Below are 25,121 nucleotides of genomic sequence, written 5' to 3' on the forward strand. Positions count from 1 at the left end.
AGAGAAAAAAGTTGCTCCCGACTTTAAATATTGTCCACGACCATTAGAATCTCACAGTTTAATTGTAGCTATCCCTCTAATTACAGCTCCTACAGGTGACCGGGGCTGTAACGTTGGTCAGATGTTCATTGTGTTCACCTCATGTGGTCTCGTTCACTGATCAGGAGGCAGAGCTGCCAAAGACATCGATGACATCTAGTGGTGGGCCAGTGAGTTTTCAATGCAGCCCAGTGAAAATGGATCGAAATGCACACATCAGGCCTTTTGAACAACTGATTATATGCCTCAATAATATCAGTTTGTTCATGTTTCTACGTGATTTACCCTTTAAAAATGAAACTACCGTCCAGGAGCAGATTCATTAATGCAGCTTATTTGACTCAGGCTGGAGTCCTTTTCTTCAGTAGCAGCCTTTTCCTGTTTGTGAAGATGCCGCCGTTGTGGCTTTGGTGACACTGGCAGCTGTTTGATTTCTTTAAACGTCTGTAATCCATCACAGACAGCTGGCCGGCAGGTGAGATCAGCTCCGTGCACGCACTGACCAGCGTGCGGCTCAGCATGGTGCACGGCTGACCTGAATCACACTTGTGTAGTCGGTGTGCGGCTGCAGGGGCAGATGTGACTCACACAACCCAGGTTGGTAATTGCACTGACCTCACAACCTTAACTCTCAGGGAGCACAAGTGTTTCTTCATGTTGTAACAATAAGAACATTTAATCAAACAATTTACTGAAGAGGTATTTGTACTTTACTTGAATATATATATATATAGTGCTATTGTTAGTCCACAACATGTATTTGACATTAGGATTTTACATACAGCTTTTATAGTATATAATGTTTGTTACTGTAGATTAAACTACACCACATAAAGTAGATAACACAACAATGCTGCTTACACATGAATCAATTTGTAATAATAAGACAACATTATAACATATGTCAATTTAAAGTTGAGAGCGGCTTTTCTGCTTCATAATAAGTACTTTTACATATATGGCTTTAAATTCAGTATTTTCTTCTGTAAGAGTTTGAATACTGGACTTTTAATAGTAATTGAGCATATTTACAGTGTAATCTTTACTTATGTGAAGGAAGCAATTACACAAGAAATGCAAAGTTTAACCAATGACTGGTACTTTAACAGGATAATTGTACTAGACTACTACATGTTTTATTAAATAGAGGACTTACACTCCTGCCCATTCTGTGTTTATTAGACTTATCTGTCAATAAGATTACAATTATAAGTCCAAATCCTCGCTGAGCCTCCCGTCTGTCTGTTTACGTGCTCCCCTCGATACCTGTCAGCCCTCAGTAGATTACTGGAAGTGATGCTCATCCCATCAGCCAGTAGGAATAGTTCAAATGTCCAGGGAATCCAGAGAGTGGCTGACGCTCCTGTCCGTCACTTTGTGGAACGGGCAGTCGTCTTCTGTCACCTGAGTGAAGCTGAAGTGCAGCAGATCAGTGACCTGCAGCAGAACGGACGGAGGAGCCAGACACGAGTAAGTGGATGAATTAAGATACACCTTTCTCTTGTGGTTGCTTATGTATATGTCACAGACACCACTTTTTACTTTTAATAACATTATTGATGAGATGTTTAAGTAGATTTTATGAGTTGTTGCAAGAAGTTTAAAGTTCTTTACATACAATTATAATGAAAGAAAAGTCATAAACTGTAGAAATATACAATGATTATTCTTTTATTTATCTGTGAAATGTGTGATTCATTGAGCTTTAATGTTGCTACACAACTGGTAAACAGGGTTAATATGTTTGCCTGTTATCTCTGCACAGATATATTTGTATGTCCGTTTTTAATAATGCAGGGTTGCAACTGACAGTCATATTCCTTATCAATGAATGTGCTGGTTATTATCCATAAACAAAAGTATGCACATTCAAACTTGAGGCAAAGAGGTGACGAAAAAAACAGAAGACAAGAAAATCTAACTTTTTATTACCTCCCAGGTCAAATCAAAACTTTACCTGGGAAGTAGTTTACATGTGAAGTTTGTGGGAGCTTCAGCTGGTGTGTGGATATTTCCTGTGTTCTGCTTATTAAAAATATATAATCACAAGTGTCAGGATAAAAGAAAATTGCTTATTGTGTTGAATAAGAATAATAAACTCATTTAGTTTGATATAGTACTTAGTACCCTGAGAGAAGCAACGTCTCATTTTGTTTCATGTACATGTTCTATTCCTTCTTCCAGGACTCGGTGGTGAATGAGTTTTCAGAGGTTTAAACCCTACAGAGCTACAGAGGAACCATCACCTGCTCCATCTCTGGCGTTAGAACAACATCATGGAGTGCACTCACGCCACCTCACACCTCTACATCAGCAAGAGGAGCTGTGTGAGTCCTCCCTTCTCTTTGTTCAGGGGCCCGTCTCCCCCCTCTAAAGCCCCTCTCAGCTCCCATCGACTGGGCTCCAACTGGGAGGAGGAAGAGGGTCCGGCTGGAAATGTGAGGGCAGGTCAAGCAGACAAAGCGCTGGATGACTCCTCCGAGGTCCGCTGGCTGACAGAGTTGTTACCGCTGTGTGTGGAGTGTCAGACTTTCATGAGCATGGGGAACCAACAGGGCACTTCAGCAAAATCCCCATGGATCCAGATCCCTCGGGAGAGAAGGAAGAGAGCGGAGGGGATAGTTAACGCAGGCACCCTTCACCATAACGTGAAGATGTCCCCCGGGTCGCCTCGGGTGCCCTCGAAGCTAAAGAGGCTGAGGAAGCCTCAGACGTCGAGCTCCCCTACGTTTGGAGAGTGGGACTTCAAGGTGGACAGGCCCATCAGGAGAAAGGGAGTTTCTGTAAAAGACAAGGAGAACCAAAGTGCTCGGACACAGGAGATAAAGCCAGTGTGGAGATTGAAGCCGCCCGATGCCGCATCTGAAAAGGTTTCTAGATCTAATGCTAAAAAAGCTCCTCTCTCTCACAAGAGGGATTTACCCAGAAAGGATGAATGTGCATTTCCTGACTCGGACACTGACAACTCGGAATATGACAACGAGACGTACTCAGCGTACATCACTCAGCCTCGTCTCGACTCCAATAGAGGGACAGAGGAGAGAACCAGAAACACAGCAAAGGCCCAGACCACCCAGTCAGCAAGTCAGACCCATGAGGACAGGAAGGCAGAGGTCGGGGAGGTGAAGTCCCCTCAGCGGTGGTTTGAAGAGCTGGGGAAGAGGGCTGCAGCACGGCGGGTGATGGGCAAAATCGAGGAAGTTGAGGGAATCATACGAAGGGTGAGTCTCACTAGCTCGGACTGGATCAAAGAGGGCAGTGACGGCGATGAACCCCAGTTCATTCCCGATGGAAGCAATGGTGACGACCATCTGCAACAAAGATGCAGGGCTGAATTCACGTCTGATTCCCTGAGTGAGACACAGAACTTGGGTCGCGCTGCAGACAAGCCTCTGCCGGTGGAAGAACTCCGAGTCCTGTGTGAAGCTCTGAGCCAGAGCCTCCATCAGGCTCTGAGGATGGAGGGAGCGAAGGCAGATATCGAAGATCTCATAGAGGACAAACAGTGTGAGAAGAATTCAAAGGGATCGAAAAGGAAGAATCGACCATCGCATCTTTACAAGTGTTCAAACAATTCTTCACGGCCTCCTTCAGCTGGTAGAGAAACTTCCCCTGTACGGTCACCATCCCTGTCTGCGCTCCTGGATGTTTCTCCACCAACATCCAGCAGCTTTGACGTCATGTCCCCGATTCTGTCCCCTTTGTTTTCGTCCTCTCTGCCTCTGAACCTGACTGATCAGCGTGAGGAAGACATGTTTCAGAGTCACACAGTGCAGACAAAATCAGGAGAAGACAGTTTATTCTCCGGAGACTGTGGAGGTGCCAAGGAAAAGGGTGAGAGGAATCCAAAGAGGAAGTGGTCATGGTCGAGCCTCGGGCTGAGTGAAGAGATTCAGATTCAGACAGACGGACGCACCAATGAGACAGAGGACAACCACGATTCATCCTCAGGTAAAAACGATAATTATTATTTTACAACATTTACTTCAAGAGTTGATCATTTATCAGTTTGAGGGTCGTGGGGAGCTGGAGCCAATCCCAGCCTGGAAAAAAGGTGAAAAGCAATTCTTGGATCCATCCCTTAATTTTGGTACTGAACCCGACTTGAAACCAGGTAGTGTGCGCCGCTATTGCAAGATATAAATATCGTGAAAACATTGTAAACATGCAGGAAAAAGTTTTGCACATTAACTTTTCTCTGTAGTTAAATATTTGATCGTATTTGGTACAATCAAAATTTCTGTTTTTCTACAGAGTTTGCTGTATTGCTTCATTTCACTTCCTGTCTAAAGCTTATGAAATATCTCAAAGGATTTTGTAGCGTCGGCATCACACAGAATCCTCCCAGCATCGATTTACAGTTGTAAACAGGCCTCCACCTTGTTAATCAGGCTGTTCTACAGTGGATTCAGGAGGACAGAAATCCTTCAGCAGAGTAACAGGGTGAGAAGTGGCTGTGCAGCAGCATGACATTGACTTTTAGTGGTTGGTTAGTGAAGTGAACAGGGGGAAGAAGGGCAGACGGCGTCGGAGCTGCTACACGCTGAGTCCTGACTGTCAGATTTACACATTGATTGAGACGCTCTCATTTTTAATGCTCCGACCTCAGTCACTGTAGTCTCCTCTGGGTCGATGAGCTCACACACACACAGACACACACACACACACACACACACACACACACACACACACACACACACACACACACACACACACACACACACACACACACACACACACACACACACACACACACACACACACACACACACACACTCTGTTTTGGACTGTCTCTTCCACACCACAGCAGCTGTGAGAGTCGGATCTGAAGGATGTGTGGTAGTCTGTAAATAATGACCCCGTGCTGGCTTGACATACCACTATGTTTTTCTCTCTCTATGTCTGTGTGTGTGTATGTGTGAGTGTGTGAGTGTGTGTGTACGTGTGAGTGTGTGTGAGATCAGGCATGAAGTGCAAGTTGAGCACCTGATGTGAATACCCTCACAGTCAATCAGCACTGGCCTGACGTGACCTGTTTCCCTTCAAAGAACAGAAATAGTGATGCTCTCCTTGTGTGTGGCTGCGTGCGTGCGTGCGTGCGTTGATGGTGCGTGCGTGCGTGCGTGTGTGTGTGCATGTGTGTGTGCGTGCGTGTGTGTGACTCGTGGGTCAGAAGGTTGTGATGAGGATTAACCATGTTGGATTTCTATTTGCAGTTTGTACATTCTCCCTGTGTCTGCGTGTTCGGTTAATTGCAGACCCTAAATTGCCTGAATGGTTATTAATCCAGATGTTGGCTCTGCGACACACTGGCGACATGTCCAGATTGTTCCCTGCCTCTCGCCCAGTGTCCCCTGGGTTCGGCTCCAGCGCCCGCACGACCCTCAGAGGACAAGCGGCGTAGATAATGGACGGATGGATAATCACATTACATCTAACGACTCACAAAACATTGATATGTTGTTGCAGCCATAAAAAGCATGGGTGTCTTCTCAGTTTAAACATCGTCTAGTTTCAGTCAAGAGCTAAAAGATTCTGCAAATGACTAAATATTAAAGAATTAAACTGTGTAAATGATGAATGCATTAGCAGAAGAAGAATCCTGGCGCTCGCTTCGATCAGTGAGGTCTGATGACTTTTCCTCGTGCAGGCCGGACGCCCCCCCCGGCTGTCAGAACAGGATTAACGCCCTGAGCTTTGTGAAACGCATCAACTCTTCAGAGGACGATGATCAGAGCGAGAGGAAGAAAGACATTCAGAGCCGCCTGAGGGTTATTCTCCAAAAAGCCATCGCTCACTGTTCATTGTGGTCAAACCGAGGGCAGATAACACATTTCCATAAACTGTTTAATTTGCCTCTTGTGTCGGCTGGGAGTTACACAACTGGCATCTGTTGGAGCTCGTATCTGAACTGACACCGACAGACACGCTTCTCTCCTCAAGGTCGAGCTGCCTTTGACCCCCGGCTGGTAGGAGCCAGACTTTCTAATGAAAGTGAAGGATCATTAGTGCCTGCAGAACATTAGCTTTACCTCTTAGCCTCTAACTTCCAGCAGCGAAGGAGTCTCATCCTGCAACTCAGCCAAAGACTGTCTTTAAAGAAATAAAGAATAAAGTTTACACATTTAAATTTGATGATTATAACTTGACTTTTTTTTTTAACAGGTTCTGTGTGATAACTATAGTGATAAATGATGATGTCGCCTCTTGTCGCACATCTGCACTCCATCCTCTGAGCTCCAGCAGTTTTTCAATTAGCACAGTTGGCAGTAGGTGTCACCGCTGCAGCCGCACACATCAATCATCCACTCCTCATCTCGCCCGAGTGTAATATGAAAAGATATGTAAATGTACTTTTTATTAATGGCTGTGTAAGATTTGACTGTTTATTTATACTTTAAATTCCAGTAGCATGATTAAGAAAATGTTTTAATTATTGCAGGAACTTATTCCTGAGCATTTGCTGAACCACATGTGCATTAGACATTAAAAAGCATTTTTGAAATTGTAGAATTTTGGATGCAATAAACTAATATAATAATATATGACATTTTAAGGCTTAACAAGAAGTATGATTAATGGAAATAAGTACTTCCAAAAAAGTTTCTTATTGCTGTTGACTTTTGCTTTACACTTTACAATGCCACACGTATCAAAGCATAAATGACCAGGAAAGAAGCCGATGAGATAAACTAAGTCGTGCATCTTTGCACTTATTGTCTCCGATGCCTCGATGATCCACGAATGTGCTCTAACGGTGATTTGACTGTGTTTCCTCCAGACGAAGCTCTACAGAGGCTGGAGGAGATCTGGCAGCAGGAGGTGGAAGACTCTCTCTCCTTCAGTCGGTTCCTCTCTCATCCGTCCAGACCCAAACACATCGACTTCCTACGCATCACCGCTGCCGAGGACGACATCGCTGATACACCCACAGCCACACCTCTCCCCCCGGAGTTCAGGGTGAGTAGCACGGAAGAGCTGAGGTGAAGGAGAGTGTCTCACTCTGTCTAGACTGATTTCCCTTGATATTTACTGCCATGACCCTTCTCTTAATGGCTATATGATCTGCATTGGATATAAATAAGGCTGCATCATAATGACAGTGACCTCGTTCTAGTGGTGCAGGTTCAAACGGTGGCCTCACAGCTGTGTGACAAGGAGCTCTGTGTCCCCTGTGGTTACATAACGGAGCTTTAATGTAACTGTGTAGGTGCATTGTATGAGGAACGGTGTCTGCACAAGCATGAATTAGTTCTTAATACTTTGTTTGTGTTAGACGTCCTTTTTCTCTGCTGCTCAGACGAATTCCAAAGTTTATTTTCAGACCTTGTTATGATAATAATAATAATGGAAAGTAATAATGTAATAATATAATAATGATAAATATTTCCTGCACAGATGTTATCCAGAGTAAGTCAAACTAAGTAACAGCAAATTACATATTTGATCATTATAATAAATAAACAGTAAATCATCAAATGTCCTTCATCCACAACAACATCTCCAAAATAGTGAAGAAATAAAAGACAGCTGAGGATTAATGGTGATATTACCCCAAAATATGATTCATTTATTTTATGTTTTTAATTGCATCTTTACTCATTCCGTTAGTTTTCAGGAAAAGGAAATAGAAAGCAGCCTCACCTGATTTCCAAGTTTCAATTTAAAGTTTAATTTTAATCCCAACACAATTTCGAAAACTTTTCCGGTTTCAAATTATGGAGAATAATCTGTCAAACCCAACAACTGACTCGATAGAGAGAAATTCTGAGTCTTTACAAGTTCAAACACATCCCATGTTTTTATATTAGAGAGGATTGAGTGGAACATGTGTTTTAGAGCATCAAAGAGCTCAGGTCAGAAATTAGAAGATATGTTTGGATCAATTAAATACATCAGTGTATCTGCTTCTTAATGCTGGAAACAGTCCAGCGTGTTTGTTCAGGTTGTGTGTGTGTGTGTGTGTGTGTGTGTGTGTGTGTGTGTGTGTGTGTGTGTGTGTGCTCAGAGTCTTATGCTTCATGGGATTATCTGGATTCATTCTTATTACGTAAACTCCGCTCACATAAAGGCCACAGTGTCTCTGGGAATGCAAAAACACTTTATTATTAGTATTCATGAGATTAAGTGTGTTCCAGTTAAATCACCACTGCAGGGTTCAGGCTTTCCTCTGATTACAGGAGCTGTCAGGGAGAAGTTGGACGATGTAGTGACACACAGTGAAAGGTTTATCACCGATGTGATCTGTCACTCGCTGCGATAACATGAGAGCAAACAAGGGCGGGTCCTGAACACAACACAAATATTAACCTCTGACGGAGGAAGGGTGGTTGGTTCTCGTTGAGATATTTTTCATTCAGATAAATATTAGAAAAGCGAAGGCAAAGTCTTTTGTCTGACATAAACTTCTTTATTTGTGCATATTCAACTAAAGGTGTATTATCGAAACATAGCAACTTACTTACCCAGCAATTTCTTTATCATTTATGTCTGCGTGAATCTTAATTACTGTCCCTTTAATTTCATTTCATTTTCATTTTATTTAGTTGTTTTAGTTGTTTTATCCTTTTGTGTAACATTATTATTTTTTCAGATATTTTTTCCATATACCCATTTATATTTCTAATAGGAATTTAGTATTTTAGGCACAAAAACAAGAGTTTATTGTCGACCATGTGTTTTTACATGACATCACAAAGCAACTAAACCAATAACTTTTATCCTTGGAAACCAGGAATCAAACAGACCCTCTGTGTGTATCATGTATGTTAGATTTAATGTGATCTGGTTAAGAGTGTGTTTGTGTAGGTGGGGTTTGACCTAAGTCGTCCAGATTAGCCGTGTGTTGCTCAGGAGCTGCGGGGCAGCTGGGAGACCTGCCCGTCACAGCTCCGGACCCACACCTCTCACACAGTGATCCCTGACAGGCCTGTTTACCCTCCTGTATCTCTGGGTGTGGTGTCCTTCCATCTGCTGTGGGTGGCCTCCTCCGCCTTATGGCTCACGGATCTGCCACCGTGTTGTCAGATACAGTGGCTAAAGACGCCGTCTGCTCCCAGTTACACTGTGACAATGTGCCGCACCTCGTCTGGGATGCTGCTGTGTAGAATACAGAAGCAGGTTTAGCAGAGCTGGAAGGAAGAGGAGGCAGAAGCTGGACGCTCACGCCTGGAGCTGGATCTGACTTCACTGGGACAGAAGCCGAGCTGACTCACTCCAGCCTGCAGAGCAGCGCGTGGAGCCGGCCTCGGAAAAAACCTCACTTTTCCCTGACTTGGTGGATTTTCTCTCCTGTCATTGGCTGCTCTGAGTGACTAACAGCAGCTTCCAGTTTTAGGTTTGGAAAATCACTTCTCTGGTAAAACATGAAGGAGCCGTCTTAACACTGAAAGGATACATGTACTTGTTTTCAGCAAGCTGGAGCAGAAACAGGTTGGATTTTCCGAATAATGACATCTGCATTTGCTTATTTCTAATAACCAGAAGCTGCATGATCCTGGAACCAGCATTAGTGCATGTCATACAGGTGCCAAAACACCAATTAGACTGGAATAAGGCTTTTTTTCTGACGGGAGACACCACAGCGTTGCACTTAAGTCTTAGAAATGAGCAGTTGAAACAGAAGCCACAATGTTGACGTTGTGGTAAAAGCTTCTCAGAACCTTTCTGCTCTGGAAAACTTTCCCACTTTTTCTACGAGTAACCGTTACTTGCAGGAAATGGAGAAGCAAAAGGCCGTTCTCAAATGTTTCAGGACCTTTTCCGATGAGGAAAACGAGGAGCTGACGCAGGAGGAGCTGAGTTTTACTAAACAGAAAAGTGGGGATGTGAACTTTAAAGATTCCTTGTGTTATGTTATACTGCCTCATGACGGGGAGAAGGTGACCTCGGTGAGAGAGGGAGGGAATGACTCAGACCGAACGGAGCAGGAGAGGAATGAATTTAACCGAACAGAGCAGCAGAGCGCGGCTGGAAACGAGGAAAATGTCTCCGAAATGCCAAACAAACACTGCGACAGAGTAAATGGTTCTCACAGGCCAGAGAACTCCCCGGGCGAATGTGCCTCGAACGCGTCTCTGCAGCCAAAATGTCAACACATTTCTGCTGAGTGCACAAATATAGATTGTGATTGTGTCGTGCCAAACGGTGTCAAGCAGGATGTAGGAAAAAGTGATAAATTGCATGAAAATGAGGAAATTGCAGATTTTCAGGAAGACTCATATAGTTCAGTTGTAAATATTCACCCCGAGGAGTCTGAGGGACACGTGGTGCTAACTGGGACAGGGACAGGACACTCTGCTGAAGAAGAGGCTGAAGAAGCTGAAGAGCAAAACGATGAGCCCTCCTGCTCTGAAAATGATGAAGAAGAGGAGGTGAAAGGTGCAGAGGAGGAAGAGGATGAGGAAGAAGGAAAAAGTCCTCCAGACTTCTCCATCCACCAACATCCTCACAAGCCACAAGATAATTCATCGAATATTTCCATAAAGATATCGGCCCAAGCCAACAACCCTCCACCTGGATCCACCTTCACCAGAGCCACCTTCTCGCCGGGCTCCCCCACGGACAAGCAGATCCAGCTGCCGGCCCTCTTCAGCGGCCTGAGGGTGCTGAGGAAAGGGGTGGTGGGCCCCGGGCACGACACCGTGTCCCACATCAAACCTCAGTCTCTGGGGGCAAGGAGGGCCAATTTACCAGAGAGGCCAGAGGACGCCAGGGTCCAAGGGAACTTCTTGGACCAGATCTCCCAGTTTCTGAGTCTGGAAAAGAAAGCAGATGAGAAAGAAGAGAGGACGGATGCTGAGGGAGAGAAGGATGAACCTGAGAATCAGGAAAGTCCAGAGAAGGACGACTTTGAAAAAGAGGAGGATGTAGAAACGTCGGGGTCGTTTGATTCCACGAAATCTCAGGTGTCGGGTGCAGAGGCAGCGTTTGGTGCCTTCAAGGCTTTTTTCACCCCAAAGCCGTTGAAGAAGGACCCGGCAGATAAAGTGGACCTGGACGCAGTGAGGAAGAAGATTAGAGGGGACAAAGACGTGTTGAGAGCCATTTTTGAGAGAACCTCCAATAAGACGCCAGAGAAGAAAGACTCAACTGATGGAAAAGTATGTTATCGACAGGGAGCATTTGACCACAATGTGTGGGCACTTTACTTTACTGTTTCCTATGTTTTATTCAACCTTTTACAAATAGGAATTGGGGTTTATTCAAACAGGGTCAGTAAATCCTGCAAAAAGTGGAACCAAGTCGAGAAAACAAACTTTAATTCAATAATAAATATGTGAATTCAAAATGGTTCGATATGTTTAAGGTGTATTTAGAAGTTAAAGGTCTCTGTCGTCGACCTCTGTTCTCTCTAGTCAGAGGCTTCCACGCCGGGGGAGGGAGAGGAACGGACTCCTGGTCGTTTACAAGCCGTCTGGCCGCCAGTCAAGGAGGAGAAAGTCGGGCTCAAGTACACTGAAGCAGGTACATTTTATAATCCACTTGAAATCCACTGATGAACCAGCGTTCACTTGGTGTTTCTAGCTGTTAAAGGTGAGAGGAAGTAAATACACTCACAGTAGCAGCGCCCTTAGAGATTAAAATAAAAATGCACACACAGAAAAACCATCAGGAGCTCCTGCTAAAGTAAACACAGCTCCACCCTGTGTGTGTCCACAGTGAGTGTGTAGACTGTAGACTCGTTCAACACGTGACACTGACACCGCTGTTTGTCCTTTTATAGAAAGTGATTCTGAATGTTGAGGAGAATTTTATGGTAGAATCCACTTTGTTCATGGTTTTAAATGATTCAACTCTAGTGCCACCTGCTGGTTAGGAAGCTGTGTTGTTCTTGATTAATTCTAATCACTGGGTTGTCAATTAAAACGCTGCAGCACAACATGGTTTCTGTCATTTGGTGCCACTGGTGTCACAGACAGTTAAAACCTGAGTTTGTCTGTGGGTGCAGGGGTTCACATTTAAAAAAAACTGTCTAATCAGCATTAGAATAATCAAAGAGCTAAATTAAGACCGAACACAGTTTGAATTAAAACACACTAAGGACTTGAATCTTGGCTAAGAACATTTTGCACATCACACTCATGATAATCTTTTAGCTGTGAAAGGATTCAAACCAACCACCTCACTTGTAGAATGTTTGATCAGTGACGCTCCACACACACATTAGGTGTGTACCTGAAAACACGGAGCTTGTCAATACTGTCAAGACGTTAAATAAACTCTGCACCTGACCCTTCGATACATTCAGGCGCCAGTAGGTTTGCTTTGTTTTTTCAACACAGCAGCTGAAGCCAGTGAGCTGTCATCTATGGTTTCTGTGTTTTTATGTCTCGTTTGCTGCCTTCACCTGATGATTTACATTGTTTTGGACCCAGTCTGTCCCTAAACAACTGCAGTAGATCCTCAAATACCCTCAAACCCACATCTCGGTGGAAAATAAATGTGTTTTTTGTCTCTACACAATGAGTTCCAGCCCCCACGTGTCTCATAGTTGTTGTAGTTTGTTTGTCTGCGGTGTTGTAATACTCAAGCCACATCGTTAACGTACCCGTCGAGGTAAAGAAGGCGCTCTCAGGCACCGCAGCTGTAACGACGAACATGTGTCTGTGGGAGAAGAGAAAAAAAACAACTGTGTCTCTGCTGTGTTTCCTCTCAGAGCATCAGGCGGCTCTGCTGCAGCTGAAGAGAGAATGCAAAGAGGAGCTGGAGAACTTACAGGTGAGCGTCGAGGAACAACAACCCTGGTTTAGTGTCAAAATATTTATGAACTCGTATCATTTCTTTCTTTCTTCGTGAGTTAGATGATAACTTCAAAGCCACTCTCATCTCTGTACATTTAATATCCATGTACATTTCAACCATTTTGGTTTCATAAGGCCCAACAGTCCCCTATTGAAACCATATTTAAATCTACTAGATCAGAATTTTTATTTGAATGCACATCGCATTACACACACTTATAAATACCAGAATGTGGTGGACAGAGTTTTTCAGAAGAGTCTTTGCAGATACTGTAAATATCTTTAAAACTGTAGAGATGTTTACTGATGTTATATATGATTTTATGGGTTTATAAACCTTCATCAGGAATGTAGATTTATCTCTGTGCCTTGAGAGTAGGGCTGAAGTCTGACATTATTTTCAGGAGGAGTTCGGTCGGCAGCTTTCCAGACTACGGGTGGACAACGAGGACAGCGTCGCCCGTCTGGAGTTCACTGTGGCCGAGCTGCAGGACAAACTCTCCCAGGCTGGGAGCCACTGCAGAGGGGAGGTCCGAGACGTCGCTGTGTCCACTGGAGACGACTGTTTACAAAAATCTTTCCGCACCGTCTGCGTCCAGACGGACAGAGAGACCTTCGTCAAAACCCCGGAGGATGGAGAGGGCGCAGGGAGGACAGGGACGAGTCCCCGGCCGCAGAAGGTGACCCCCAGAAAGCTGGACCTGGCCTCCATCAGCCTGAGCCTGGCCGGTCAACAGGACGACACAGCGCCCCCTGGGCCTCCATCCCAGACTCTGCCTGCTCCTGGAGCCACGGTCCCTCAAACAGAACAACCACCAGCCCCTGCTGAGGCAACGTTAACCAACAAAACACACAATCTCCTTCCTCCTCCTCCTCCTCCTCCACCACCGCCTCCTCCATCCATGCCAGGCTTAGCCCCCACCTCCTCCTCCTCCACCACCACCGCCGCCTCCTCCATCCATGCCAGGCTTAGCCCCCCCACCTCCTCCTCCACCACCACCACCACCACCACCACCACCTCCATCCATGCCAGGCTTAGCCCCCCACCTCCTCCTCCTCCACCACCACCATCCATGCCAGGCCTAGCCCCCCCACCTCCTCCTCCTCCAGGTGGAGGTTTCTTTGTGGATAAACCTCCCAGGAAAGAAGCGGTGGAGCTGTCCAGACCCATGAAGCCTCTTTACTGGACCAGGATCCAGATGCAGGACAACAAGTACGTTCATGACCAAACAGACTCAGTAAACCAGTGACTAAGAACATGAAGTACTATCTTATTCAAAGGGATGGATCTTTAAAATTACCTTTAAATACAGTAAAAAACAATAATTCAGTGTGAGATGAGAAAGTTAAAGTTGCAGTGAAATATCTTTTGAGTTATAAGAGCCAAAGTGATTGAAAGTGTAATTTACATATGTTCATAATTTTTCATTTATACCCAACCTACTTAAATAATATTTAAAAAATTGGACATTATAACAATAAAAGATTAAATAAAACAAAAACAATTAAGGATCTTATTAAAATTGTGATAAACAGCCTTGTATAAATAAAGAATATTTCTAATTAATAACAGAAAATACAAGTTAAAAGGTTTGTATTTTTAATTTATACTTGAACATTATTTGAATAATGAGACATGATGAATTCAAATATAGAAAAGTATGATATTATATGATATGATATTATTATTATATTATTCACGACAAAATTAAAATTGAATCAACACCTGTGTGAAGCGATTTCAATGAATAATATCTACACATATATGAATAAATGAAAACAGAAGGTGAAGTAATAAACACTTGTCTCTCCCTCAGCATCGACACACTGTGGAACCTTTTAGAAGAACCAAACATAATCAACGCCAGCGAGTTTGAGGATCTCTTTGCCAAAAGCACCACACAGACCAAGAGGAAGCCGCTGTCTGAGGCGTATGAGAAGAAAGCCAAATCCAGGAAGGTAACGTAGACAAGAACATAGAAGAACATGACACATGCTCGTGGGAATATTTCTCTGAAGCCAAAGACGACAGAGGGAGTGATGGTTTGTCGTGCAGGAGATTGCAATATGACTGTTGTCCACTTGAGGGGGTTAAAGCCTGGTCTTTACAGAGGCCAGATCCTTACACAGCTGTTTGAATCATAAACCCAGACATAGACACAGTTGTTATATTTTTAAAAATTGTTTTGAAAGGGCAAAGAGTAGGAATCTGCATTTAGTACATATAGGTCAGTTTATGTGAGTTTTTTCCACCCCTCATTTTACACTAGAAGTAAATCTGCACAATTAATTTATCTTCTTTTTCATGTAGTAAGAACAGTAATGCTCCAAGTTGCATTCTACAGGCAATTTAAAGCACAATATTTGAATTAAATAAGAAGGTGTTAACATTTTTAAGAGACACAGAAAGAAAAACTGTCAAATAACATAGTAGAACCCAACATGAATTTGTTTGTATAGCTGCTTGTTGTCATTTCCAAGTAACCGACAGTAAATGATGTCGATGAATAAATTTCACCCTTCGTGGTCACTAATGCAAAAAGTGCTAATGCATCAGGGTAAAGATTAATATGACCTCGGCCCCTTTCCACAACACACTCTGCTAATGACTCACTAATGGTTTCTAGTGGCAAGGTGGTCATGGTAACCGTGTGTGTGTGTGTGTGTGTGTGTGTGTGTGTGTGTGTGTGTGTGTGTGTGTGTGTGTGTGTGTGTGTGTGTGTGTGTTAGATCATTAAGCTGCTGGACGGTAAGCGCTCTCAGGCCGTGGGCATCCTCATATCAAGCCTCCACCTGGAGATGAAAGACATTCAACAAGGTGAGTTCAGTAATGATGTGATGAACATGGATTTTTGTAAAAGAATAATAAATACGATGCAGAACCTCCTATTTTATTTATAAGCTCGATGTGTCTCCGAACAGCTCAAGTTCATATTTATTTATCAAGTTTACAGCTGAATAAAATATATTTATCTCAGGTATAGGGTATGAAAAACTCCAACAAATACATTTAAAAGCTTTAATAACTGTAATTATATTATTCATCATAATACTGTATGTCAAATTTAAGTAGTCTATTGTTTTGGAGCACATTGTGGAGCACATTGTCCCATTCGCTAACATGGAGGAGGCATATATGACCTATACTGCAGCCCAGCCACCAGGGGGCGACCAAAACACTTTGGCTTCACTTTCAGGGAGCTGTCACGTCGACCTTCATATAAAGTCTATGATTTAGATCCTGATGGGAATCACCACTGAAAACTTCAGTGTGTAATCAAACAAACATGGTCGTGTTTGTTATAGAAGAGGTGGATCACAGTAAATCATCTGTGTTCTCAGTCAGTCCCACAGTTTAAACCTCGAGCCTCCCTCTGTAAACACTCGGCTCCCTGAACATCACCCGTGTTTACCTTTAACCCCGGCATCACACTGAACCCCCCCCCACCCCCCCCACTGTGCTTCACTCTGGAATATGAGCTGCTGGGGAATCCAACGTGGGATTAAAGGCTGAAACTCTCACCACAATGTCAGCAAGACGGTCACAGAGAGGCAATCGGCGTCGCTAATCTCAAAGAGCACAGCGTGTTTCCCACTGGGAGGAATGTTTGATGTCTCATGTTTGTGGGATGTGCAGTTTTGGGTTTGGCCTGTTTACTTCTGTTGTTTGTTTCCCCAAATGAACCAGAACACGGAACATCAGCGAGCCACAAAAGGCCCCAGTTAGCAAAGTTTCAATCATTTCCTTTAAAGCCTGTTGTTCCTCTGGTGAAAATCCAGTTTTCATTATGATATGATATGATCCACCGGCTCCAGTTGGAAGTCGTCTTTCCTTTTCTGCCTGTTCACCAGGATTTTGTTGCTCATGTGACTGTCGCTGCAACGTTTATTTTACCGGTTATTTAATCAAACCAGAAAACCAAACATTTTCTTTTCCTTTTTCCGGATAAGAGCCAACAAACATTGATTTTTAGACCCTGGTGAACATGTAGCATGTTGGCTAAATCACTGCGTTTAGCCATATATAAACAAAATGATAACATTATTAAATCTAAAAGAATATTGTGGATCAGCACCCGAAGGCCTAATCTGTTGTCTCCCCACTTCAAGCTGTGCTGACTGTGGACCACTCTGTTGTGGACCTGGAGACCATTGAAGCTCTGTATGAAAACGTACGTATTAAAACACACTTTACGAAAGCAACTGCACAGTTATGAAGCTCTTGGTAACGTTTTGTCGTCAATGTGTCAGAGAGCTCAGCCCGAGGAGCTGGAGAAGATCAAGAAACACTACGAGATGTCAGAGGAGGAGAAAGTCAAACTCCTGGACAAACCCGAACAGTCAGTACATCCTCCGAGACAAACCTCCAGAGCTCAGCCTCTGTTAGCCGTTCTCAGAGGGACGTTTTCTCACTGTTTGTGTGTTGGGCCTCCAGGTTCCTGTACGAGCTGTCTCAGATCCCAGACTTTGCAGGAAGAGCTCACTGCATCATCTTCCAGGCGGCGTTCATCGACACGATCGGGTCCGTCCAACGCAAGCTCAGCATAGTCTCCTCTGTCTGCAAGGTAGAACCCGATCGTCAGCCTCACTCAATACGGTGATAATGCTCTTTAAACTGGGTGATGTAAATATGAGTTGTTTTCTGTTTCGAGGCCCTGGTGGAGAGTAACGACGTGCGGGAGATGATGGGACTGGTGCTGGCTCTGGGGAACCACATGAACGGGGGCAGCAGGACCAGGGGTCAGGCTGACGGCTTCGGCCTGGAGATCCTCCCTAAACTCAAGGACGTGAAGAGCAGAGTAAGGCCTCAGTCGCTGTGAGATAACAGCGGTACTTAGAGTTTTCTCTTTCTTCAGGCTTGGTGGAACTGAAAGAAATTGCACCACGAAGTCAAGGAGTTGCTTGTTGTTGAAACAGAAGCTCAGTTGAAGACATTGCATTTGTGTTTCTGCCCAACACACACTCACATGTTTAATTCACACTGTGCATGTGATCTGTTTGCAGTAATGCCGTCATCTGAGCGGGGGAAACATGTGAATGCTTGTTTTTAATGTTTCAGGACAATCGCATCAGCCTGGTGGACTATGTGGTGTCATACTACCTCCACAATGTGGACAAGGTAGGGATTAGAAATTGATATTTTGTAGGTCTTAAAAGAAAAGTCGAAAAACGCAACACAAATCTCAGTTCCTCATTTAACTGTGATCTAACCTGTTGTTGTGTTTGCGTCCCACCAGAACGCCGGCACAGACAGGAGCATGTTCCCCCTCCCTGAACCCCAGGACGTCTTCCTGGCGGCACAGGTCAGGTTCGATGACCTCAACAGGGACCTGAGGCAGCTCGGACGAGATCTCACAAGTACGTGATATCGACAACTTTTGATCTGTTCCAGCCTCTTTCTCTCTGAAGACTCCCAGAGAAATAAGCAGCGACACTCTGGGCCTGCTCTTGTTTCATAATATCACTGAAGCTGGTTTCCCCCCGCATTCCCCAAAACATCAGCTCCGCTCCGAACACGCATGTGACTGGGTGACCGGAATCGTTTTGTCTTGTGGTCATTTTGTTGTGTGTTTCGGTTTGAAAACCTCAGCCAGCCTGTGTAACTCTATCGCTGGGATTTCGCGTTGCTCTCCAGAGGTTCCCACAGACCAGACCAGACCGAAAAAAACCTCGGCCCGGTCTGGCATTGGTTTTTCCCTCAGACAACCTCCAAACCCCCTCCCCCCCCCACCCCCAACGACTCACCGTCCTGGTTTCCCATCACTGGCCCCAGCACTGGAGGAAATGTTTATACTCAGGACTGAAGGCCTGCTTCTTTGACCAGACTCGACTGAGCTGAAGCCCCAGAACAAAAGATTTCCTCTTGTCTTTCTTGTCCCTCTTGCCTGTAAGTGTGCCCATGTGACGCCATTCAGCACAAGTCCCGCTGAGCATTGTGACTGAGTGCATTGTTGTATCCTTATGTATACAGTACATGTGTTTTTTGCCTGGGCTGTATGTGCGTGTACTCAGAGACTAGCAGGAGTCTCGCTCGCTGCTGATACTGGCCTGGCGCCTTTCAGATCCAGCTCCTAATCCTTGTGCCCATCAGATCTCCCATCGTTGTGCCTTTGTGCCCCCGTCGCCGGCACAGGGCGACCGTAGCTCCGCACTTAGGTAATCTCCAGACCTCCAGTATCTGTGGTATCTCTGCACGGACCTCTGCGGAGATGCATGGATCCTTAACCTGCTGGGCTGTATCACCTTCGGCTCCAGTGTGGCCCACAGATCTGTGCCGCAGATACGTTTCTTTGCCTCTCAACACAGCTTTGTCTTATCGGGCCTCGGACCCAAACCACCGTGCAATCTGGATCGGCCGTCGCAGGTTCCTTTTGTTTCTGGCCGTTTGAACCACCCTCATTCCTGGTTTGAGGCTCAGCTGCTGCCGTTCTTCACTCTCCCTCTGTTTTCTGTTTGGTCGGAATGAAACGTCTCCCGACACAGTAACAGAGATAAGTTTCTCTTAAACCAGCCCGGTTGACTGGTGAGGGAAATGAGGTCCAAACACTGCATTACGTTGAAAATACTCCAAGTTGAAAGTTAATCCAAATTAGTTTGGCATCGCCTTCTTTAGATCTTTATTTCATGGCTTTATTTTGGTGAAGCACCTTGAGCTACATCTGTAAGAAACTGTTCTGTTCAAACTAAATTCCACTTGAAAACAAAAACACTTTTTCTTTACATCTATCCAGTAATATATATTTTTTAATTTAGTTTCTTTTTTCCAGGTTTTGAGACATTAACATCTGAAACATTTTTTATAAAAAGTATCATCCATTTTTGTCGCCTCACAAAGCCGATAGCATGGTTGTTGAATAATAAAATATACCTTTTATTTATTTCCAGGAGCGTATATGAACTAATTGTGCTGCGGTAGGTTTTAGAATTTTGTAACAGAGATTAAATGAAGAGTTCTCATTATTTTTCCCTCTCATAATCAGATTTCTTGGCACATCTACGCTTCTCTCATGTGAAATATGGCTAACGAAGACTTCCTGCTCACTCTGATGTTCTGTTTGACTTCTTTGATGGATTAACTGTGTGTCATTGTGGAACCTGTCAGGAGTCGCGCTGTGATTTATGAGGCGGCCGAGCCAAACTCATCAGCACCACAAGCCTCAGATCTCTTTAAAAAAAGCATTTATCCGTCACAATGAGACCGAATCACTAAATCCAGCTTCACGTGTGTAAGCACCACACTCCTCATCAGCTCACTGTGTTTACGTGAAGCTTTAAAAACCCTCTTCAGCCTGAAACCAGCAAACTTTGGTCAGGCTCAAGAGGAGGACAAAAGACAGAGGAGAGATACCCGCCTCCACAGTTTACACAAATCCTGAATGAAAACAGTATTCTTTTGTAATCTTATCTGGGAGATGTCGATCGAGCGTCAGGGTTGGGTGATGGGGGGGGTCTCGGCTCCCTCCGCAGCCTCTATTATGACTGGCTCCGCAGACTGGCTCCTCTGATCCACTGATTGGACACAGGGCAGAGAGAGAGAGAGAGAGAGAGAGAGAGCAGAGTCAGCAGTCGCCATCTCTGGGTGAATCTCAATAAGTGATGTCTGAGGAGGAAGTGGTGCTGATGACCTGCTGCTCGGCCACAGGTGGAGTTAGTTTCAGCCGAAACTCTCTCTTCTTCTGTCTCCAAGTTCTTTGTTGGAGTTATGGTTTCAAAATTCTACAATTCAAGAATTAGAAAAAGTTACTTGTTCATTTAAATCACAAATATTACAATACTGCATCGAGACTGCAAGACAGAAGAGGTTCATTCTGAGACTCAACACTGTCTAGAGGTTATTCTAAAGTGATGAATTAAAATAATCTAGATGCACTTTCAACATCTATAGCTGAGAAGAAGCATTTTAGGTGAAATGTGATGTGATTTCTGGGTTTTTAAGTCCATACGTCAACATGTTTTGCTTCTCGAGGTGCAAATGAAGCACAGGAAATTGCTTTCATGTGGTTTAAACTTGCACGTTTTGTCTATTTCTGTGTGAGAGGGCAGAGATTATCTTCATACCGGCTCTAAAATCATAAATTATTCTGTGTTGCTGCATATTTGTGCCAAAACGTTCACATTGTTTTACATATATTTCGCTTGGCCAATAAAATTCAGCTGATATGAGCCTTTCACGGACATATAGGTATCTATGTCTATGGAAGCTAATAGGCACCAATATAGAAACTTTTCATTTTTAATAATGTTTAAACTATAGAATATCAAGCCTCAGTTATATTTCTTTGTCATAAGGGTGTGATATGACATCTTAGGAAACATTGCCACATTTCTAAATATACATATCGGTGTCAGAATTAGTTTACTCCCTAGTATCGGTACCTGTTTCCTCCAGAATATCCATTCTTGTTGGGCTCTTGTCATTTCCCTGTATCTCTTCCATCCTGGGATTCCTGCTTTGATTTTCATTTTTCTCATTACTACAAACAAGTCATGACGAGGAATCACATCCTGGACAGTGACTGAGTCTATAACAACAAAACGTCCCTTGTGTTGCTTCTGTCTTTCAGGATGTGAGAACAATGTGAAGGAGGTTTGCTCCGAATCACCTGAAGAGCATCTGCAGCCGTTCAAAGACAAGATGGAGGCCTTTGTTCTCAGTGGTGAGTGGAGAGAGGAAACACGTCATGTAGGGTCGTGTCACACACTCTTTAACAAACAGGTCAACAACAACAAAGAGAGTACTTTCTTTTGGTCATTATTTGAAGTAAATAGATTAAATAATAGTTTTTATTGTGTTTTTGTTGCTGCACTGAAGATTTCCATCCTCTAATGTAGTTCAGCTGTGACTCTCCTTCACTTTTTCCTTCCATTTTACCTTTTATAAATTATTCCATAGTCTTGACTCATCAGATAAATGAACCTTTCATCCTCTTACTGGCCTGAAAATGTCCCTTTTGCTTTTTCTGTGTGTGTGTGTGTGTGTGTGTGTGTGTGTGTGTGTGTGTGTGTGTGTGTGTGTGTGTGTGTGTGTGTGTGTGTGTGTGTGTGTGTGTGTGTGTGATAGGGTGGATTCAGAGTATAGAGGCTAGACACTCAGATAAGGATCACACAGATTTGGCAATGACTGTGAGACTCATGCCTGAGACTCACAGGCTGGTCCTCAGAAACAATGTTCTTTCAACCAACGGAGCTGCTTTTTGAAATATTAAAACTCACGTCAGCCTCATACACAAGACATCCAGCTACAATCTGGATCTGCACCAAATTGTACACAATGAATATCAGCCCATTAAATATGCCCAGACTTTTTATATCAAGAACCAGGAGTTAATCACTTAAAGAATATTGAAAATGTAGAAAACCCACCCGATAGAGAAACTGACAGAAACTGTTTCATCGTCTGTTTCTCTGCAGCACGAAAGGAACATGCAGAAACCTCCTATCAGATGGTGACTGTGCAAAAAAGGTCAGAGACTTAAATCAAGTCGATGTTTCAAGTGCAAAACACTGTCTTAAATTTAACCAGCGATTCCTGGAAAAGCAAACAAATGAAGCCTTTGATGAAAATCCTGTTCAACTGAAATAAATCTACATCTCTATCTTAGTTGTGTGTGTTTTTTTAATTCTATCTTTATTTCTTCTCGCTGCTCAGTTTTCAGGACTTGGTTCTGTACTTCGGACTGAAGCCGAAGACCGGAGAGAAGGACGTGACTGCCGCTCATTTCTTCATGCTCTGGTTTGAGTTCTGTGGCGACTTCAAGGTCAGGTGGAAGAAGGAGAATAAGACGATCTCTAACGAGAGGTAACGGACATCATTAAGAACATCTGTATACTTCTTTATTTATGCTACTATCCAATCAGCCAATCATGTGGCAGCAGCATAAAATCACGCAGATACAAGTCAAGAGCTTCAGATTGATCGGCTTTGATTTTTCTCGACATCAAAGCCCTTTAATTCGCTCGGACACGAAGCTCAACAGAGTTAGTCACCATGTGTGGCTGCTGCAGAGGGCGCTGTGTCCCAGTAACAGTTGCACAGTGTTTCTTTAAAGCCATTTTCAGACCTACATTGAACTCTGGATGTTTTCCTGAAATTTTCTGGAGGGCCTGTGTGTGAGAACACGAATGTCAGTGACTCCGGCCATTTTCTGTAACTTTTCCTGCCGGCCCCCTGGTAAGGTATCTGGAAAATGACTGAGTGAGTCGAATACAGCAGGAAAATGTTAGGAAAATTCGGAGCGAGCGAACGTCTTGACGACAAAAGTGAAAAACAAATATCTTGGGATGAAAAACAGGAGCCATTCAGGTAGAAGACTGTGGACACAAAGTCAAACGAAAGACAATCTCCTGCTGCTCTCTTCACGTGTGAGGGACAAACTCCGGAAAGTGTCCGGACCCCAGTTTTCTGGACATTTTCCTGAGTTCACGTTCAAATGAAGATGCTGCAGCGTTAATCTGATTCTTTGCCGTTGCAGGTTAAAGGAGGCTCAGCTCTCGGTGAAGCGAATCACTGCGGAGAAAAAAGTGGAAACGAGGAAGATCAACGCCAACAGCCTGGTGAGTTACGGTAACACAACGACACGTCACACAGACAATACGACACAAACAAGCATTGTTGTTCTGCAGTGATCTTGTCTTGATCCTATTTTGCTCCCAACAGAAACATCGACTGCGTCAGAAAGAAGGCAGCATGTCTTCAACTTGAGAGACGTCCCCTCTAACATCACGTCAGCCACACAACCAGCTCCTGCTTGGATCAGACTGGACATTATCGTCTCAGACACCGATATCCGTGTTGATTTAATTTGTGTGTATGTTTGTTTACAGACTCAATTTGCCTGATATTCTTACATTTCCAAGAACATACTGAAGATGTGTTGAAATTTAAAGAGACTGAAACAATCGTTTGTGCAATACGATAGATTTACCTGTGTACATTACGTAATTTTGCAGTAATTCTTATATGTATAGTCAAGAATCTTTTACTGCATTTTTTTCCACAAATAAAAAAAATCACTGATCAGAAATGAGGTGATGTATCAGCTGGGAAAGATTTATTTTATTTACAGGCATCACGACACAATACACAAATCATACAAGTGGCATTGAAGCAGTGCAAGTTGTACAGAAAAAAATATTTGTATATTATGGAAGCGTTTGACTTTAGATCCCACACAGTGGAAATAATGAACCCAAGTCCTCTCAGAGACTCGTCCTCCTTTTCCTGCTTTGTCTTGCACATCCACCAGCCTGAAGAAATAAAGAATCTAGCTCCAACTCCATCTCTTTTGGACACATCTCTAAATCTGTTTACACACATAAAAAGACCACTTGTGTTTATTATATCAGCAAAATTAGTGGCACATTGGTGAGTATCCTCTCTCCTTTATAACAAAGGCTCAGGTAAATTCCTCATCACTCTTTTCTCATGGTGCAGAAGAAACTTCACTCCCACTGAAGATCGTCTCCATCTAATCCGTATCGATGGTCGTGCAGCGGCACTGCTTTACGCGCTGCACCCGTTTCTTCCTGGTGTTCGGCGTTAGTCCCGGACAGAAGAGCGTGTACGTGACGGTGCTGAAGGTCTTGGGTTTGCAGGCGGAGCAGGACTCGAACGCGATGCCGTCCTGGTAGACGTGCCGCGGGATGTAGAAGGAGTTGCACTGTCCGTAGCAGAAGCGGTTGATGATGGTGCGGCTCAGGCAGCCCTCCTCCCGGATGGTCTGCTTCAGCGGCTGCGTCTTGCACCAGTCCAGCCGCAGGTACCGGCGCTCCGTGACGTGCAGCGCCTCCTGACTGGACTCCAGCACCTCGTCGGTGGAGGTCACGGGTCCCGGCCCGCGGGATATGAGTCCTCCGATGGCGGGTAGGACGCATCTCTCCGAGTCGTTTGGGTTGTATTTGTTTGGATGCGGTAAAGCGCCTTGGACGGTCGCAGCATCTGTGCACCTCGGTGGGTTGAGCAGCAGCAACACAACTGCTGCAGGGATCAGCACTGATGGTGTCCTCATCGTGGAAGCTAAAAGGAAAACAAAACGGACATCAGTTCAGTGTGGAGAGGATTTACGCACAACTTTTACGCACGACTTTTACGCACCATTGTTTCCACCACAAAATCAGTCTTACCATTGTATTTTGTTTGTCAATTTAATAAACAAACTAAGAAAAGTTACCTGTTGTTGATTCAAACTCCTCACAAGGGAACTTCATCCAGTCAGACTCTTGTTTCTGTCTTCAGTGGCTTTATGATTGACCCACTGAGGGGTTTTCTAAACTTGTCTTGAGTTTCATAGCCTCAGCAGAACACGCCCCCAAACCCTGATCCTCACTTTATCTGTCTGA

General features: G+C 44.1%; 2 protein-coding genes across 2 annotated transcripts; one reads left to right on the top strand and one right to left on the bottom strand.

Moving 5' to 3' along the window:
* Positions 1–505: 505 nt before the first annotated feature.
* On the top strand, positions 506–23,830 carry fmn1 (formin 1). Its single transcript, XM_035143649.2, has 20 exons — positions 506–636; positions 1,313–1,509; positions 2,224–3,990; positions 6,821–6,999; positions 11,397–11,505; positions 12,698–12,759; positions 13,187–13,995; positions 14,600–14,741; positions 15,513–15,600; positions 16,893–16,954; positions 17,034–17,122; positions 17,218–17,347; positions 17,435–17,581; positions 17,842–17,901; positions 18,020–18,140; positions 21,347–21,439; positions 22,194–22,245; positions 22,432–22,581; positions 23,255–23,336; positions 23,440–23,830. Exons 3-20 carry the CDS (start codon positions 2,316–2,318, stop codon positions 23,482–23,484), a joined length of 4,095 nt encoding a protein of 1,364 aa, XP_034999540.2. The 5' UTR covers positions 506–636; positions 1,313–1,509; positions 2,224–2,315; the 3' UTR covers positions 23,485–23,830.
* grem1a (gremlin 1a, DAN family BMP antagonist) lies at positions 23,819–25,089 on the bottom strand. Its single transcript, XM_035143654.2, has 2 exons — positions 24,953–25,089; positions 23,819–24,798 (listed from the first exon to the last, which is right to left on the bottom strand). The coding sequence occupies exons 1-2, from the start codon at positions 24,987–24,989 to the stop codon at positions 24,251–24,253; spliced, it is 585 nt and encodes a 194-aa protein (XP_034999545.1). The 5' UTR covers positions 24,990–25,089; the 3' UTR covers positions 23,819–24,250.
* Positions 25,090–25,121: the final 32 nt, after the last annotated feature.

The sequence above is a fragment of the Hippoglossus stenolepis genome, chromosome 20 (assembly GCF_022539355.2).
Source record: "Hippoglossus stenolepis isolate QCI-W04-F060 chromosome 20, HSTE1.2, whole genome shotgun sequence".
Taxonomy (NCBI): domain Eukaryota; kingdom Metazoa; phylum Chordata; class Actinopteri; order Pleuronectiformes; family Pleuronectidae; genus Hippoglossus; species Hippoglossus stenolepis.